The following is a 17,467-nucleotide window of genomic DNA, read 5'->3' on the forward strand; positions in this document are numbered from 1 at the left end:
CACACACAAAATCGTAACGACGTAAGACGTATGCGTAAGGAAACCAACCAATTAGAATCTAGTCTTCCCGCCTTCAATGGGACAATACCACTAAGCTATAACTCACATGGAGCGCGGACACACACAGTAGGAAAAATAATAAATAATTCTACTGATTTATATAATTCGGAATTAAATTTTAGTAAATATATCAAGTACGTATAGAAAGTAATGGTAGAATTACGTTCCGTTTTCCATAAAATATGCTACATGGGGAGCACAGGATATTAGAATTTTGAACGGAGTGATCGTGATTGCTCGACCCCTACCACATCGTTATTCCGATTCCATGGACTTCTATTTCGTTTTCCATGTACGAAACGGCTTCCTAAAAGTAAAATAGGGAAGGCCCAATTTATCTGGTAGATGTGTGAGACACATGAAATGACTTAAATGTGACTTAACTCCTTAAAGCAAAAATGATTTGACAGATTAATGTCTGTTGCCTCCTGCGTTAATCGAAGCTTAAACTCTTGTTACCCTATCTTAAAACTATATTTAAAAACTTGAACCAGGCTTAAACCACACGCCGTGTATAAGGTAGAAGAACAAGAATACATAACAATCCCATGCTAAGTAAACATACTGATTTTCAATTATGACAAGAAAATTTCAAAAATTGTTAGAAGTAATATTGAAAACAGTCAACAAGTCACATGTAACATATATGAGTAGTTCTATAATAAAAAATGCTCGGACGGTGTTAAGTAATACAAAAACTCTGGCATCTGTAAAATGTGATAACATAGTGAAGGTTCTTTCATAAGAGGTTCTCCATTACGTGTTTTTCAATTATTCTTTAAGAATCAATTTTCATGTAATTCTGAATATTAATAACTATAAGTAGTAGTATTGGAATACAATTAGTGAAGTATATAATTTCACTTGCCTTAAACTGTAGATTTTCTATTGCTCTCATGCAGTTACAATATTAATAAGTATTTTTTTAGCATATTAATAATAGCACATTATTACAAGAAATACATGCTGCTTCCTTGGAGTCTACCAAGCCAATACCATATCAGCTAGGTAATTGGTGGCAATGGTACCAACACTTGACAGGCTTAGATGTGGTACAAACAGCAAAACATAGAGTCAACCAAGTACAAGATATTTTGTTTAAGTGTCAAGAAGAACGGAGAAAACTTACTCGTGAGGTGGCCCATATCAATAAAAGTTTGAGGGATATTTATGAAGAGTTGGTTCAAACCTGGCGTGAGGACCCAAAATATATGGACCTCACTATCTTAGATAATAAACATTTAAAGGCCAAACTTGCAATTAGTAGTCATCTGGTTCTCCTTGAGAATGAAGAAAGAGACCTCATCACGCAACTGGCAATAGCTATTAAAGACTACCAAGTCTTAGACAAGAAAGACTATAAATGCACAAAAATATAAGTATCTATCAATCATTAGCTCGGCAGTACTAGCTATAATATCTATAATTGGTGCCACAGTATATAATAACATTACAATGAAATTGAGTGCGACAACTGAATAAAATTTAAAAGATAACTCAAGCAGAAAACATCTAGAAATACTGTCACGATTACCTCAAAAAAGAGAAGCCTCAGATTCTGGTACTGAAGAAAATTCTGGGTATGGTGTTATGAAAGCACTTAGTTATGTTGGATGGGGAATAGGATCCTGATTCTTTTGGAAAAAATATTGGTTGATAAATTAAAGATGGACTAGATGGCATATATTGAAAGTTTTACAATACTATTGTAAATATACTATATCTGCTGTCATTTCTTACCCAATTATGATACTATAATATTTTTAAAGTGTATAATTAACTTATAAAAGAGATAAAGACTTACTCAATTGTATATACTGAAAATATTGTTCTTATTTAAAAAATAAAAGTGAGACTGAACTGTAAAACTAGAGAAAAACAATGTTTCATACATTTTTTTGAAATATATTTACAATAGAACAGATTGTTATTCATATTTTTAAAGAATAAATATCAAACCCTTTGTGCACTTCATAAGTAAAGAAAATTATAGATACATCAATCAATGATATTATTACTTAACCGCAAACGTCTTTGACATTAAATAGAAATTTTTTAAATTAATATTGTTTCATATGAAGTATGATTACATACTACTTCATACAATTAAAACTGAAATAGAAAATGTATTTATTATTAAAGAAATACTTTTGAAATTGCTTTAAAATTGCCATTGCATTAAAAATGATTATGAACTATAGTAATTGTATTAATTAAAAATGGGACTTAAAATTTATACACCATTATGCTTAGAATTCTTAATAGTAAGTACTAAAGTAAAGAGTAATCTCATTCAAGTTATGAACAATGCGTTAATGTAACAATTGGTAATAATGTAATGCACTATTTTTGAGTTGCGCATGCGGAAGAGTAGTACTGACGTATGTATAGTTTATGTTGTTCTGCTAACTGTGCATATGACATAATTAAACCTAACCTAATCCATGCGTTTGGACCGGTTTAGTGTAAAATAATGAACTTGACATAACTTCTTTTAATATAATTATTATATTAAACATTATTATGGCTGGTAACTCGCGAAAAGTTTTAGAAGTAATAACGAGAGCAGTAAATAAATCGCCAATGATATATAATGCTGCCATCGAAAATGCACAATCCAAGTTAATTACTATGAGGTCACTTGCATCTACAAAGTACGATAATGTTGTTAAGGTATTTAATTTTTGTTGATTCATTGTTGTACAATAATTCCAGTGTAACTCTTGACACTCGCAATTAAAGACTAGAGCAGCATGTATAATTTGATCTGTTGTAGGCAATACAGATTTATTCCTTTGCACCTCCATGTAAATACAATATTATTAATTTTTTTTATTCGATAATGCATTTCAGCAAGTCAATGGAACCACCATAATTCAAGACTTACGAGCTGCTTCCTTGCAACCCGCAAGCCCATTGCCACAACGACTTGTCAATTGGTGGCAATGGTATCAGCAATTGACAGGCTTGGATACAGTGGAGGTTGCAAAGCAGCATGTTATTCGTGTTCAAGATATTTTGTTCAAGTGCCAAGAACAACGTAGGGATCTGACTCGTCAAGTTTCAATAATAAATGATAAATTAAGAGAGGTTTATGGAGAATTAGTACAAACAAGGCGCGATGATCCTAAATATGTCCAACTTACTATATTGGAGAACAAAAGTTTACAAGAGCAAGCAGCAATGAATAAAAAACTACTATTACTAGAAAATGAAGAAAGAGACTATTTTACGCAATTAGCTACAGCTATTAAAGAGTATCACGATAGTCAAGCTATGAATGCTCAAAAATATAAGTATTTATCAATTCTTGCATCAGCAGTGTTAGCAATAGTATCTTTAACTGGATCTATGATATATAATAATAGACGGATAACTGATGTACGAAATCTTATTGCTGATACAGAAAAAAACTTGATAAATAATTCAAGTAAAAAACAGGTTGAAATTATATCACACTTTGATAACAAAATAATTGACATACAAAAATTAATCCTTGCAACAGAGGAAAACTTAATTGGTAATTCAATTGAAACTCTGTCACAACTAAATCACGAAACAAATGTTAGTTCCCCATCTATCACTACCTATGTGGAAGAATTGGCACCTCAATTTAGTAAATTTTCTATTGTTACTGCTAGTATATTGTCTATAATTTTTTTATCCAAATTTTTTGGTGTTTAACATGGAAATGTAATTGTATCATATTTGCTATTGTTACTTGTCAAAGTACAGTAATTAGTCATATGATCAACTATGGCATTTATATTCACATCGTACTGTGTTATAGCTTAAAAAGGCTCAATAAGAGAGCTAACTGTATAGGAGACAACAATGGTACTCAATTTTGTGATTATAAACAAAATGTTTTTTGTATATTCACCGCTTCATTTTAAGGAAATTTAACGTCAATTTGACGAGAAATAAAATATGATATATGATAACTGATTACGTAGATTTTATGATTTTTTTCAAAGTACATTTGTGTTATTTAACAAATTGCTGGTTTACAATGTTAAATTTACAAAAATATAAATAAACGCAATTGAACAAGAATATTCACAATGTCAATCTCTAAAACAATACATGTTATGAGTGTTAAAACATGTATTCTCTTACTGAACTTTATTATACTAGATTAAAAATTTTACACAATTTCGTTAGATATATTTGATGTACGTGTACTTTAAATTCTTTTAAGAAGAATTTCTCATGTATGGATAAGTAAAATAATTGTAAAATAACAAACCACATGTCAGATATTTAAATAATTTATCAGAAGTAACATTCAAATTACAATGTTAACTGATTATGAAAGATCACCAAAAATACAAAATTTCGATTCACTATGCTTCATATATGTGCAATATAATGAAATTATAACACGGTTGTAAGATAGATACAGTTTCAGTCATAGTATTCATCTATCATTGAAAACCAAGTTTATGAGTCCCATGTTTTCCATTCCATACCATCTGGAGGCTTTTTTTCCACTTTACCTTTACCTACTTCTGACCAGTTTGTACTCAACACTGTCCCACCAGATTCTTGCTGTTTCGAAGAAATAAAATATGATTTAAACATAAATTATATTTTAATTTATCCATTATAATTAATCTTTCCAGTCATTAATATTATATTAATGCATTCAAATTTCACCTAACATTATTACTAATTCGTAAAAATATTAAAAACTTGCTTTACTAATGTGTAATTAATGTCATATAATACTTACGAAGGATTTATTCATCGCACGTCTAACTTCATCCGAGCCAGTTCCATATATTTGTTGAAATAAAGCATTGAGAGCAGCTTCACCTTCTGGTTTTTCCTCAGCTTCTTGTTTTTCTATTTCTTTTTCAACCTTATCCCAGTCTTTTGACTTTTTACTCGAACTTGGATACTTTGGTGGTTTATTTCCAGCTTGCAAAATTTCTGTCAGAATAAATTCATTATAAATAAGTTTGTCATATATATTCTTCAATATTACTCTAATGTTAAAATCAAGTACCTTGCGGAATAGGTTGAACAGGGTCTTGAATAACAGGATTCCCCTCAAGAACATTCCATCTAAGACCATCACGCTTTTTCAATTTAACTTCTATCTTGGAGGGAACCACTTTGTATGAACACTGATCTGGCACTATGTGATGTGCTAAATCTAATTCGAGACTATAATCATTGCCTGAAGGCAATTTCGCAGATACACTTAGCTAAAGTAATATAAAGTCTTGTAAAATTCGAGCAGTATATTAGTAGTAGTTACAATAAAATAGCATTTAACCTCAATAAAACTTACCGTCCTTTCACCGTAGGAAACTTTAATATTCTCCGCATTTTTGGCAAGAATTGTTAAAATAACATGCGTCTCCGTTTGATACCAATCGTGTTTTATTTTTGGAGCTGGCAACTAGGAGAAAATTTATATTGTAAAATAAAGAAAATTCCGTTTTTGCGTTATTTGTTCACAACCGATTTATATATTTTCAATACTTACTTCATTTTCTGGCATTTTGGATGTTGCATCCCCAGTAGCCATTTAAGCTTTGTACAGTTTTATTCGCTGCAAAATCCGCAGAACAACTTCAATCATGCAAAAGTCATTGGATTACAGTCATGTATTTTTCGAAATATTACGTACTTTCTCGAAAAGTCACAACACAATCTCAACAGAGAATTGAGACCTTGACAATTGAGGGCACTCACGTTGCCGCGAATATTTAAAGTTTTCAGATAAGCAATGGCCTTCGTTGGTAACAATAAATATTTTGATGACAACCAACAGACGAAAAACAATGTAAGAATTTGTTTGCAATGACACAATATTCACGCATTACAGCGATTTAAGACCTACTTACCCGTATCAATCAATATACAATAATAACATTTATAAAGTTTCTTTATATCTATGATCATATAAGTGTGATAAACTGACGTAAAGAATCACAAATGATTTTCGGTAATAATTTTTATTAGATAAATAACTATGTAGAAATATAGATAATATAATATATTTGTACATTTTTTATATTATTTGGTGCTAGTTTGAAGTGTACATACATACATATGTATATTGACAGCTTAATTATTTTGATTGAATTCGTACTTGTCGATTTATTAATAATTAACATACATCATATAATATTCTAGAAGAGTATAATGTACAGTGAAGAGCAATATGACAGGTTCTTTGAAACAACATTGTATGTCCGAAAAATCTTGTTGAGACTGCATAATATCGCATTGAATTAACAAACGAGATGTTCTCAAACTGACTAGAACCTGTAACTGAATGGCAAATTCTTGAACACACATTTTGTCAAATAATTTACTCTACAGGAGTCACATAATACTTGTTGCAGTTATTACACTACATATTTATGGCCATTCTCACTCCAGAAATTAACCATCAACAGATTTCCCTTGACAACTCACAAAATACAATATTTCTAAAGAAGTTTCAAAATATTATTACTACTACTAGACATCACAGTGCAATGCAATTTTATAAAGCCAGATCAATGTGCTTCAAAATATGTAAAAGAAAACACACCTATAATAATTATATTTTTAACAGATTTGTAATCATTGCTTAGAAAAATATGTAGAATGTCCAGTAACAATTTTGACAGAACATCGTTGTGACATGTTAAATTTTATTCATACTGGAAGTTTGTAAACTTAATTCTGCAACCTAGTCATGAAATATCGCAAATACATTGTTCCTGAATATAATACAGGATCTTCAATGGGAAAATAGATTTTTGGTAGAAGACGGTAACAGAATAGGATAAATACCGCATACGGTAGAATCTCATTTCTCAGCGTTCATAACAATTAGGTACAAAACATCACCGTTTTGATTATACTTATACAACTATACAAGCGTCTCTAATAATAGCTTTAAGAAGATAGGCCTCTGTGCTTCCTTTTAATTCGTGCATAAGGTCCAATATCGGGATCCATTACGAAATCATACAGAACGGATACCCAAGAATTATGTTGTGGTAAATCATCGTAAAATTCAGAAGCTATTCGCTTTACCTGAATAATATAAATTAATAATATACAGTTAGAAAATTTTATAAAGTGTATTAAATTCAGAATACGTACTTCCGGTAACCTGGAACCTGGTACAGCAGGGAAGTCATGGTGCTCGTTATGATATCCCACATTGAATGTAATGAAATTTAACGGTCCATAATAGCTGTATGTCTCATAACCTTTTTTGTACATATAATGTTCAGAAATAAAATGTCCTGCGACTGGATGCAAGCCCATTGCCATTACAGAGCCAACAATTAAATAGACTAATACTTTTCCACCTGAAACAATATATTATAAATATTAATATTGTTAGGAAAATGTTAAAATGAAATTTTCAATTTTCAAAGTATCTTACCAAGAAAATACCATACAACAGCATCAAATAGTAATTGGATGCCTAAGTTTATATACTCTAGTGTCGTTGGCACTTTTGGGTATGTGACTAGAGGTCGAAAAGCATAAAAAAATGGTTGCAAACACACCCAGCAAAACTTTCCAAATGTAGTACAAAATAACTTAGCTTCCAGTAAAGTTGGTAAATCTGTATCTAACTTTTCGTCCCCTTGATACTGTAAAAACAAATCTTACAGATACTTGTAATAACATAGGAGATTACATGTATAAATATGATAGAAGATTCTACACAGGTTTTTACTAAGAAGAATATAATGTTCGTAATAAACTTACTCTGTGATGTTCAAGATGATACTTCTTGAAACTAATTGATATCGGAATACCAATTGGTAAATTTGCAAACATTCCAAAGACCCTATTTGCCATAGGTCTTGAGTGACCAAAAGCAAGATTGTGCGATATCTCATGTATAGCTAAAAAATTATAACAATAAATCCTTGTGTATAAAAATTGAGCTCTTAAAAATATTTCTACAAATATGATCCTAAATTTAGAATTTTCTATTGATAAAATCATCAGAAAAACTGTGTACCTATCATAAATTTATGTGTAGAAACTATACAGATATCATGTATGTGACTAACATCATATATGCCAGATAACTTAATTATTATTAATCTTTCTTATAAGTTGAGTACTATACATTAATTTTCACAGAATGTACATGCATATATTTCCAATCTTAGTCAGTGTACTTGTACCTATATTATATTAGTATGAAATTTGGTTTGTGAAAAAAAATGTACATAGTACATTAACTACTTATAATACATTTGATAGCTTACAAAATCATAAGGACTGCTTACCCAGCATAAGAGAATGGTTAATAACACCACCAATACAGTATGCCAATAATAGAAGTAAAGGATAGTTCAAATCCTTAACTATAAACATAGATAGAAATTGTACCAAAACCATTGCTGTTACTACCCATTTGAAGTTTGGATCGTAACCAAACAATTTCTTTATCTGTGGATATTTCTCTGCATCAGAAAAAATGGTTTTATAAAGCATAAGTTACACGTTCTTATCAAACATTTATGAGTCATATATAAGAAGTCATGAAGTTATGTTCCTCAAATTTTTCTCAAGCCGTCTTTGCAAGTAGTATACATATGAAGTAAAGAAATTCGATCTTCATATAAATACAAAAATTGTAGTTTCAATAAATGAATAGAAATATTTCTGTGTAATATTTTTAAAAAGAAAAAACTTTATTACTGGATCCGAATAACGTTTTACGCCCACTTTTGATATTGCATATATTCTACTTAATATTCTGATCACCACCTTTCAAAAAGAGGACTGACATCATTTGTAGATAAAAATTGAATTAAATTATCCTATTGATGCAATTTACCGATTAATAAAATATAGATCAATTTGGTTATTTATGTCTTTTAACAATAAATCTCTAACAGCATAACAGCTAGTAAATTGATACATTTAATTTGGAGCTTTAAATGCTTGTTAGTTATCAGGATTTTCAATCAACACGTTAACTAATATTTTGGTTTCATACCTAAAATTATTTTTCGTCGACTGGCGTGAGGCTCTTCCGTATAAATCCACTCAAAATCTGACCTAGAAACGTGCTGGCCCATGTTTGATATTCACAAGCTTGGTTATAATTAAATGATTAACTACTGTTAGCTGATACCACGCTGATACAGGAACGTATGAAATACCGGCTAAGTATTATCATATATTCCACATTGCGGCCATAGTTAGGGCGATACGTCAAGATAGAATACTTATTACTTTAGAAAGTTCTTACGTACGCAATACGCGCCATCAGGAGACTCATACTGTAACTGGAATAAAAGCTGGCGCTGAATTTGTTTGTTATTACGTGATAAACAGCTTATTTAACTAACTTTTTGTGCATAATTCACAGGTAAGATTTGATATAACCGATTCCAGCTTGATGCGTCCCATTAATTTGCATGACAATTATTAATTACGTATTTTGCTATATTTAACATTAGATTCATCGTCTAAATAAGAACTACTAAATAATATAAGGACTACATTTTACAATTTAATTTTGGTTGTATCTTACAGTATTTCGACTATCGTACTTTGATTTCTGATATATTGAATTATGCAATAATTAATTATGTGTAATTATGTAAATTGTAGAAACTATTTTATTTTCATATGACTTGATGTAGATAAGTTAATTCTGACATTCATATCAACTACATACACATGATTTCATGTTCTGTAATATTTTGTAATATATATATATATACACATATATCAATGAATGTATGACGTATGACGTTCGAGGTTATATGTAAGAAAAAACCATAGTACCTCCCACGGAAACGTTTATCTATAAATAATCGGATTAGAATTTGATACCCTTATTGGTTACAATGATTTGTTCTTTCACGTATTTATACTATTCTCACTACGCTTGTCTCGTACATTTTAGATAGTGATTGTCATCGCGCGTGTTGCTTAATCGGTGTGACTTGCCTGAAACGTCGTAATTTTGTTTTAGATATTAGTTTTTAATAAATAGGTGAATAATTAGTACAACATGCATTCCTCGTGTCTACAATATTGCATTGATCTGCCTTTGGAGAAGGAAGTGTTGACAGAAACTGTAGAAAAAGCAAAGGATTGGGCTCTTATGCATGGTAAAACATTTATCTTACGATATACAACAAGTTGTTGTTAATATAAGGCGAATGGTATATTTAGAGAAAACATAATTTGATCAAAACACATGCTTTGTTTGTTGCTAGGTATCAGTATGAGATCAAAGGAACATTTCACAAAGGATAATGTACAAATTGCTCCATTTCTTTTATTACCAACAAGCTTTCCAAAACAAGAATTCGAAAAGGCTATACAAGTCCAAAAAATATTAAACAAACTAATGCACATAGTTGCCCATGACTATGATTTTCTTAAAAAAACATTGGCTAGGTGAGTGGAAAACATTATATACATTAAATACTTTCCTCTTGCGTATTCTATTTCATTATTTTTTAATATATATACTAAGCATTTAAAATTTATTCATATCATTCATTGATATAATTGAAATACGCAATAATGCATTGTATATTTAATATTTTTCTTTTAGTACGATTGCAGTGGATGAATTCTCAGCTAAACTATTTCATATTTATGAAACAGTGCATGCGGAAGGTCTAGCACAGGTATGTGATTCATAAATATCGTTTTCTTAGTGCAAGTAATCAATTTGTTTGGTTTTCTTAAACAATCTTGAGTATTAAAATTATGTTACGTTATAGGATATTAGCATTGGTTTACTCCGTTCCGATTACATGCTGCATGGTATTGAAGATTCTAAGATAAAACAAATCGAATTAAATACAATTGCATCCAGCTTTGCTGGCATAGCTACAAGAGTAACACAATTTCATAGGTATTATATTTGCAATGTACTTGTAACTTGAATGTCTCAATTATAATCCTTATAATTCCCCTCAGATATATTTTAACAGAACTGGAACATTCGGATAAATTAATAAACGTAAGTAATTTCTTATATTGTATATTCATCTATTTCTAACAGTTTTTTTCTACCATATTTTTCTCCACTTTTGTATAAGTTTTATAAAATTTAATAAATCACCATTTCCACTATTTCTGATACTTTCAATAGCATAATGGTAGATTTATTATTATTATAACAATGCTTGCACTTAATAGATGCCGTTAAATGAACATTGTTAATGTACACCTATATTTTATTCCGGTTACAGAAACAAACTTTTTCAGGTTCCAGAAAATAATGCCGTATCCGGACTTTGTGCCGGACTTATCGAAGCATGGAAATTATATAATAATGAGAAGTACGTTTGATTTCGGATGAAATATCATCAATAGTCAAGCAGCGCCCTATTGCGTTATCTATTATGACATGTATAGTACTTGCTTCGGATAAAGATAACAGTCAGCCACTTGCCTGTACTGTCGGTTGCCTTTACTTGGCGCTAGACTCAATCCTTGATCACTCGAAGTACATGTACGTTACACGAAATTTGTTTTTCGTTTTTCAGAGCTGTGATATTGTTCGTGGTGGAAAACGTGACACATAACATATGTGATCAACGATTTCATGAATTTGAAATCAGACGACAGAATCCAAAAATAAGAATTATTAGGAAAAATTTAACAGAAATTATATCGCAGGCGCAGCTGGGACCTGATAAGGAATTAATAATGTAATAATTTTCTCTTTGTTCATATTCCTTTTAAAAGCTCATGAATTTTATCAATTATGTGTTTTCATATCATAAGCATTAAATTCATCGTTTTCATTTCAGCGGAAACAATGTGATATCTGTAGTATATTTTCGCTCTGGTTATACACCAAATGATTATCCAACAGAACGTGAGTGGTCGGCAAGACTTTTGATAGAACGTTCTCGAGCAATGAAATGTCCGACCATACATTACCATTTGGCCGGAACTAAAAAGGTATATCGCAAAATAATATAGCACAATAGTCAAATATATTTTTCATAAGCATTCACCAGAGTATTATATGACATGTAACAATTATTAATAATCTGCAAACTTAATTACTAGGTACAACAAGCTTTAGCTCAACCAGGTGCTTTAGATCATTTTATAAAAGATGGTTCAATTGCACGTCAAGTGCAAGAAATTTTCACTGGTCTTTATTCCTTGGATTTTGTAAGTTTCTCAGGTTATGAACCAAATAATTATAAATAATTTTCTTTAATGAATAATAAGGTATGTCATTTATTAAACAGAATGAGTACGGGGATCAAGCAATTGATATGGCATTAGCAGAGCCGAGAAAGTTCGTTTTAAAGCCGCAACGTGAAGGAGGTGGAAATAATGTTTACGATGAAAATATTCGAACTCAGTTGAATAGTATGAAAGAATCAAAAGAACGAACAGCCTGGATTCTTATGGATCGCATTTATCCTCCATTACAAAAAAATTATATAATACGTCCTGGTGATATGAATAACTGTGAAGTTCAAGATTTTACGTGCGAACTTGGAATATATGGAATAATTATTGGGTAAGACATAAATTACTATCGTAATATTACGTCATAGTATGTATCATATGTGAATGAGCGCAGAAGTTAATAAGAATTTTTTCTGTGGCACCATTTTTATTTTTGCAGTAACGCAAAGGAAATAAAAGTGAACAAACAAGTAGGCCATGTTTTACGGACCAAACCGGCTACGGCTACTGAGGGTGGAGTTGTAATGGGCATTGGTGCATTAGACAGCCCATACCTCGTTATTTAAAATGCCATATATTTTTTTATCTATAGATAACTTGAATTTTAGAATAAAGAAATGCTACTAATATTTAAAGAAAATTGATAATTAATTTATTTTTCGTTCGTCGGTCCATAATTTGTATATTGCCAATAAGCAGGAATATTACGATTAGTCGATACAACCAATTTTTGGGATTCTTCTTTCAATTCTGAATTTAATAGGCTCAACTGGTTTCAACATAACGTCTGCCTTTAATTTCATTTCTGATATAGGTGTCATGTGATCCTTCTTAATGATATATCTTCGGAGTACCGTTCCTAATAATGCCTTCATAGCCATCATAGCATACTTCAGTCCTTAAACGTAAGGTTACCATCAATTTCAGGTGCCAGTTGTAATTGAATTTCTTTTCACAATTTATATATTATTCACGTACCTAAACAGTTTCTCGGACCTGCACTGAATGGAGTGAAAGCAAAAGGATGACGTTTTGCAACTTCTTCAGGAAGAAATCTGTCCGGATCAAACTTCAGTGGATCAGGCCAATACTTTTCGCTTCTGTGAACGTGAAATATTCCAAGAACCACGGAACTACCCTTTGGTAACGTGTGTGTTCCTGAAGCGCATTATTGTTTTTTAAATATCTCTTATAAAAACAAAATTATTCATGAATGGAATTTTCCACTTGCCTATATTCAAATCATCGACTACACGTCGTACAAGAATCGGTCCGACTGGAAAAAGTCGCAGAGTTTCTTTGATGACACGTTCTAAATACTCCATGCGATGTAAATCCTCATGTTTTATTGGTGAGTCGTCCGGATCGTCCATACCATAAATATCGTAAAGCTCCTGATAAACTCGGTCCTGTCAAAAATAAGAAACCTGTGTACTCTCCATCGTATACGAGTAGGTTGGATGGATGATTTATTATTGAAAAATTCTTACCTGTATTTCTGGGAAATTCGCCATCATCAGCAGCGCAAAGCAGTTTACAGTAGCAGTGGTATCGTTTCCCTAAAATATAATACATTCAACGTGTACACGTTGATCGTGGACGCTAGGAAAAAAAAAAGAAACACTCTTACTGCAATCATCATTGTGTCGACTTCTTCTCTTAGTTCCTCGTCGGTAAATTTTGTACCGTTGTTAGATAATTCCATCAATAAATCTAAGAAGGCTTTTCGTTGATTCGGTTGATTCTCTATAAATATATTAAGAAGCGTGCTTATCAAAAGATTCACTGGTTTAAATGTATGTCAAATTTTATGCTCACCTACTACCTCACTATTAGCTATTTTGCCATTGACTGGATGAAATGTTTGTTTCTTCTTTTGTATTACCTGCCAACAATTCATTCTATTTACTATCATATGCAATTGCTGTTACTTAACGTATCTAATCAAAATCTTGTTCTATACTTGAAACCCAAATATTTTCTTACATCGTTCGTCAAACTGTGCAAATATTCCACACAGGTACGTTGATCCGCTCCAAGTTGAGTATGATTGAAAATAATATCGGGATGCAACCATATTTTAAACATTCTGGTAAATATTACTTCGAAAGCTCTGTAATTTTGTTATTATTTCATATACGTGTAATAATGTTATCGATGCCTCGGTGAAAATTGTATATTGGGATTTTTATACCTTTTAGCAGATTCGACATAACGAGAATTCCGTTCGGTCTGAGCTTTTACGGCGACGCCCATAGCGGTTTCTAATTTAAAAAAAAATAATAATCAAGGAACCATCCGCGTTATATTAAGTTATAAAATTAAAATAATCACCCACCGCATATAATGTCCAGTGTACAAAGTGATATGTAGTTAAATATGTCAAATTCTTCTCCGTCCACTTCCACCTCCATATTTTTAACCATTATTTGAGATTGTGCCGAGAATACTTCCACAAAAGACTCAAGTATTTTCTGATTAAACGTTGGCAGTATCAATTTCCTATGTACCCGCCATTTCGATGCTGTAAATAACGAGATTATTATATATATTTGCATTGTTTTCCAAATTAAGAAAAAATAATTCCTCGCTCCAACAAGTAAATAGAAGTCAACGCATTAGACTTGATTAACATACTAGCGATTAAAATACTAGAATGGCAAGTATGCGTTATTAGGATTGTAATTAAAAGGGACGGTCGACTATTTCGTCATTAATGCTTCGCACGTGCATACAGTAGAATTTCTAGACATTTCCGCTGATAGTAATTGACCAATTTGTACTTGAAGCACGTTTGCCTCAACTTCGAAGAAACTCACCTGGTGCTGTAAATAATCCCGTTCCGAGCCAAGGCCGTGCAAACTTATATAGATCTTCCTTTTCGATGGTTTTAGGACTGAGGAAAACTGTCTGTAAAACCAGTTTGCACTTGGGTTATTATTATCAAGGTTATAATTTAATAACAATGTTATATTAAGGTCACAAAAAACGTCATCCAAGTACCATTACGAAAATATTCAAATGATAATATCCCCGTTATTAATTTCGTAATTCCCATATATCTGATACACTTAATCATAGGTTAAATGGATTCAGATGTGTTTTTGCTTCTGGTTTTTTTTTTTTTTTTTTTTTTTAATTACGTATTTATGAGTCCATATGACTTTTATGAGCAATTATATTTTTCACGAGATCATTGTCGATAATATCATGCGATCTATGGTAATGATTATGGTTGTAACTTGTAATATGTTATGATATTATAGTCTTGGTAAATTAGAATTTTACTTAAAGAACCGTGTACCTTCATTTCTTCTGCATCGTAGACTGCAAAGAATAAACGTTGTCCCAACCAGAAACGCAATGGCGAAGGATAGGTATTCATTAGCTTGATGATTTTGTTGAGAATATCTTACAGAGGGAGATAATTATAAGTGGCGTTTCTAGTGCAAGATGGTTGTACAATATTTAAGAATACGATTCAGGGAAAATAAAAATTTTTTTTTAATATTTTTTTTCGATGTTTAACCTTTAGAGGGTTATTCTCGCCCAAAAGCAGTAGTATCGTGACTTTGAAAATTTCTAGATATACGAACAAGAAATGTCGAGTAGAATCTTTGGGGTTCTTCCGGAACCCAATGTTGTTCTGGCTGGTCCTCTAAAGGCTAATATATGAAAAATTGCGTAATATAACTTTTTTCATTGTAATAGTATTTTTTGAATGGAACCTAAGCCCGTATGGGCTAACTTTACGTGTTACTATTTTAAATATAGATTCTTGTGTAGAGAGCTAAGAGTTTTTGTGCAAACTTATCGCGTATAAGGTCAACCCATGTAAAGTTGGATTAGACTAGTGTTTTTTTTTTTATGAGTGTCAGAATGAGTTATCCTTACCTTCGTTCTTCCCTGTGAAATAATATGCATTTCCAAGGAAAGGCCAGGCCACAGGCCCCGGATACTTTGCAGCTGCTTTGTACATTCTTAATCTTTTTACATGATACAATATAATCCAAATCAAACCGCATAGAATTGCACTGCACAAGATCAGTCCAGTCACGGAGACCGCCATTCTATGAACAATAGATTATCTCATGATAATTCTATAGGAATGTACGAATTGAGATATACTATCGAATAAATAAGATAATAGAGGAAAAATTAAAAAAAATATTGGTGATAATACAAATTTGTCATTTACATAATATAAAATATACAAAATTGTCATTAAAAATAATATCAGCTCTATTCAACTATATGCGATACACGTTCCATCTTCTTGCAATCAAATCATAGATCGTTTAGTGAACCCTAGTGATTTTCACGTAAAATAGATTTATGCTACTAAAACGAAAATTTCACAAGTCAAAACAATCATTTTAATTTTTTTTTGAACTTTTTAATTTTTCCTTTTAATCCTTTGTAGCCTTACCTTAAGCTGGACTAGACATTAGGTTTCGTTCTAGGGGGAAGAAAATCGACATGAAATGTTATGACTACAGTGTAAAGTTTACAGATATATTTCTCTGCTATTTCTCGATTTCATATAATATTCCTGTAGAATAATGACTTATTATATTCGTTGACTTATATTCGTTAAACGATAGATGACAGAATAAAAAGTAGAGAGAATAAACAATTGCTGTTTTTATGTTATCGAATGACTATGGGACACGATTTTTAATTCAAAATAATAACGAAATAATCTACTCATTAATAAATTTGAACGATCAATATATATTTCTACGAATGCGTATCTTACATAGAAATTTACGAACATGTTCTTTTATAACACAGTGCAGCATCGAGAAATTGCATTAAAATAATTTTGGACATGCCGAGAGTTAAAATGAAAAAGAAAAATGGTCTGTCATAATATTCTATATTGGATAATGAAATTAGCATCTAACAATCCACTTTTAGGTATCTTACCTTCCTATACTTCTTTCTACTATATAAATTTGAAGATCCCGCGCAGCTTATTCTACAGACGCTGACTTTCAACTGACTATTGGACACTGCGAAAGGGCGGTATGGTCCCCACTATTATATTTTACATTTTGAAAGCGAGCAGAATACTAAATGACATATGAACTGACGTCACGTAAAGTGTAGAAGGAAATACATCTTTGTGTACACATTTTTCATGAAATAAATAAATAAAACATATGCTTTTATCCGTACTACACATATCTATAATATAACATAGGATGGCGTAACCTTTAATTTGATTAATGCA

The 17,467-nt window shown here is 31.3% G+C and overlaps 6 protein-coding genes across 11 annotated transcripts; 3 read left to right on the plus strand and 3 right to left on the minus strand.

The window, feature by feature from the left end:
• The first annotated feature begins 23 nt into the window (after positions 1–23).
• LOC107270691 lies at positions 24–1,928 on the plus strand. Of its 4 annotated transcripts, none has more exons than XM_025087978.1 (2): positions 24–126; positions 990–1,928. In XM_025087978.1, exons 1-2 carry the CDS (start codon positions 31–33, stop codon positions 1,437–1,439), a joined length of 546 nt encoding a protein of 181 aa, XP_024943746.1. In that variant the 5' UTR covers positions 24–30; the 3' UTR covers positions 1,440–1,928. The 4 variants fall into 4 exon arrangements, 2 of the variants coding, with proteins under 2 accessions (XP_024943746.1, XP_015601417.1); XR_003060607.1 differs by lacking the exon at positions 24–126 and adding an exon at positions 182–808; XR_003060608.1 differs by lacking the exon at positions 24–126 and adding an exon at positions 536–910.
• A 533-nt stretch (positions 1,929–2,461) lies between these two features.
• LOC107270697 lies at positions 2,462–4,647 on the plus strand. The gene is made up of 2 exons (XM_015745937.2): positions 2,462–2,733; positions 2,914–4,647. The coding sequence occupies exons 1-2, from the start codon at positions 2,584–2,586 to the stop codon at positions 3,742–3,744; spliced, it is 981 nt and encodes a 326-aa protein (XP_015601423.1). The 5' UTR covers positions 2,462–2,583; the 3' UTR covers positions 3,745–4,647.
• On the minus strand, positions 4,316–5,751 carry LOC107270698 (protein SGT1 homolog). The gene is made up of 5 exons (XM_015745938.2): positions 5,558–5,751; positions 5,360–5,470; positions 5,072–5,273; positions 4,796–4,995; positions 4,316–4,611 (listed from the first exon to the last, which is right to left on the minus strand). Exons 1-5 carry the CDS (start codon positions 5,597–5,599, stop codon positions 4,504–4,506), a joined length of 663 nt encoding a protein of 220 aa, XP_015601424.1. The 5' UTR covers positions 5,600–5,751; the 3' UTR covers positions 4,316–4,503.
• Positions 5,752–6,159: 408 nt separating this feature from the next.
• Positions 6,160–9,262, minus strand: LOC107270686 (sphingolipid delta(4)-desaturase DES1). The gene is made up of 6 exons (XM_015745920.2): positions 9,044–9,262; positions 8,328–8,504; positions 7,795–7,934; positions 7,463–7,676; positions 7,174–7,385; positions 6,160–7,104 (listed from the first exon to the last, which is right to left on the minus strand). The coding sequence occupies exons 1-6, from the start codon at positions 9,123–9,125 to the stop codon at positions 6,964–6,966; spliced, it is 966 nt and encodes a 321-aa protein (XP_015601406.1). The 5' UTR covers positions 9,126–9,262; the 3' UTR covers positions 6,160–6,963.
• A 27-nt stretch (positions 9,263–9,289) lies between these two features.
• LOC107270685 (glutathione synthetase-like) lies at positions 9,290–12,871 on the plus strand. 2 transcript variants are annotated; one of them, XM_015745919.2, is made up of 12 exons: positions 9,290–9,418; positions 10,031–10,169; positions 10,278–10,461; positions 10,622–10,697; positions 10,794–10,927; positions 10,993–11,035; positions 11,284–11,357; positions 11,565–11,729; positions 11,832–11,985; positions 12,097–12,204; positions 12,285–12,562; positions 12,671–12,871. In XM_015745919.2, the coding sequence occupies exons 2-12, from the start codon at positions 10,070–10,072 to the stop codon at positions 12,795–12,797; spliced, it is 1,443 nt and encodes a 480-aa protein (XP_015601405.1). In that variant the 5' UTR covers positions 9,290–9,418; positions 10,031–10,069; the 3' UTR covers positions 12,798–12,871. The 2 variants fall into 2 exon arrangements, with proteins under 2 accessions (XP_015601405.1, XP_015601404.1); XM_015745918.2 differs by lacking the exon at positions 9,290–9,418 and having other exon boundaries at positions 9,798–10,169.
• On the minus strand, positions 12,859–17,285 carry LOC107270684 (cytochrome P450 4C1). Of its 2 annotated transcripts, XM_025087970.1 has the most exons (14): positions 17,161–17,285; positions 16,661–16,690; positions 16,126–16,301; positions 15,536–15,642; positions 15,051–15,141; positions 14,570–14,755; positions 14,426–14,495; positions 14,218–14,344; positions 14,050–14,116; positions 13,862–13,977; positions 13,722–13,790; positions 13,463–13,640; positions 13,210–13,389; positions 12,859–13,129 (listed from the first exon to the last, which is right to left on the minus strand). In XM_025087970.1, the coding sequence occupies exons 3-14, from the start codon at positions 16,298–16,300 to the stop codon at positions 12,942–12,944; spliced, it is 1,554 nt and encodes a 517-aa protein (XP_024943738.1). In that variant the 5' UTR covers position 16,301; positions 16,661–16,690; positions 17,161–17,285; the 3' UTR covers positions 12,859–12,941. The 2 variants fall into 2 exon arrangements, with proteins under 2 accessions (XP_024943738.1, XP_015601401.1); XM_015745915.2 differs by lacking the exon at positions 16,661–16,690 and having other exon boundaries at positions 17,161–17,268.
• Between the last annotated feature and the right edge of the window lie 182 nt (positions 17,286–17,467).

This window comes from Cephus cinctus, unplaced genomic scaffold, assembly GCF_000341935.2.
Source record: "Cephus cinctus unplaced genomic scaffold, Ccin1 Ccin1_scaffold0806, whole genome shotgun sequence".
Classification (NCBI taxonomy): Eukaryota; Metazoa; Arthropoda; class Insecta; order Hymenoptera; family Cephidae; genus Cephus; species Cephus cinctus.

What these genes read in the sequence shown, in the direction of transcription:
- LOC107270691 (XM_015745931.2), top strand. Translation starts at nt 638, where the DNA reads ATGACAAGAAAATTTCAAAAATTGTTAGAAGTAATATTGAAAACAGTC. An exon ending in AATGTGATAACATAGTGAAG is followed by an intron (nt 794 to 989) that starts GTTCTTTCATAA and finishes GTATTTTTTTAG; the next exon opens with CATATTAATAATAGCACATT.
- LOC107270697 (XM_015745937.2), top strand. Translation starts at nt 2,584, where the DNA reads ATGGCTGGTAACTCGCGAAAAGTTTTAGAAGTAATAACGAGAGCAGTA. An exon ending in AGTACGATAATGTTGTTAAG is followed by an intron (nt 2,734 to 2,913) that starts GTATTTAATTTT and finishes AATGCATTTCAG; the next exon opens with CAAGTCAATGGAACCACCAT.
- LOC107270698 (XM_015745938.2), bottom strand. Translation starts at nt 5,599, where the DNA reads ATGGCTACTGGGGATGCAACATCCAAAATGCCAGAAAATGAA. An exon ending in TTTCCTACGGTGAAAGGACG is followed by an intron (nt 5,274 to 5,359) that starts GTAAGTTTTATT and finishes ATATTACTTTAG; the next exon opens with CTAAGTGTATCTGCGAAATT. An exon ending in GTGCGATGAATAAATCCTTC is followed by an intron (nt 4,612 to 4,795) that starts GTAAGTATTATA and finishes TCTTCGAAACAG; the next exon opens with CAAGAATCTGGTGGGACAGT.
- LOC107270686 (XM_015745920.2), bottom strand. Translation starts at nt 9,125, where the DNA reads ATGGGCCAGCACGTTTCTAGGTCAGATTTTGAGTGGATTTATACGGAA. An exon ending in TCGACGAAAAATAATTTTAG is followed by an intron (nt 8,505 to 9,043) that starts GTATGAAACCAA and finishes TTTCTGATGCAG; the next exon opens with AGAAATATCCACAGATAAAG. An exon ending in TAACCATTCTCTTATGCTGG is followed by an intron (nt 7,935 to 8,327) that starts GTAAGCAGTCCT and finishes ATAATTTTTTAG; the next exon opens with CTATACATGAGATATCGCAC.
- LOC107270685 (XM_015745919.2), top strand. Translation starts at nt 10,070, where the DNA reads ATGCATTCCTCGTGTCTACAATATTGCATTGATCTGCCTTTGGAGAAG. An exon ending in GGATTGGGCTCTTATGCATG is followed by an intron (nt 10,170 to 10,277) that starts GTAAAACATTTA and finishes GTTTGTTGCTAG; the next exon opens with GTATCAGTATGAGATCAAAG. An exon ending in ATTCGGATAAATTAATAAAC is followed by an intron (nt 11,036 to 11,283) that starts GTAAGTAATTTC and finishes AAACTTTTTCAG; the next exon opens with GTTCCAGAAAATAATGCCGT.
- LOC107270684 (XM_025087970.1), bottom strand. Translation starts at nt 16,300, where the DNA reads ATGGCGGTCTCCGTGACTGGACTGATCTTGTGCAGTGCAATTCTATGC. An exon ending in ACGATGCAGAAGAAATGAAG is followed by an intron (nt 15,142 to 15,535) that starts GTACACGGTTCT and finishes CTGGTTTTACAG; the next exon opens with ACAGTTTTCCTCAGTCCTAA. An exon ending in CGAATTTCCCAGAAATACAG is followed by an intron (nt 13,641 to 13,721) that starts GTAAGAATTTTT and finishes TATTTTTGACAG; the next exon opens with GACCGAGTTTATCAGGAGCT.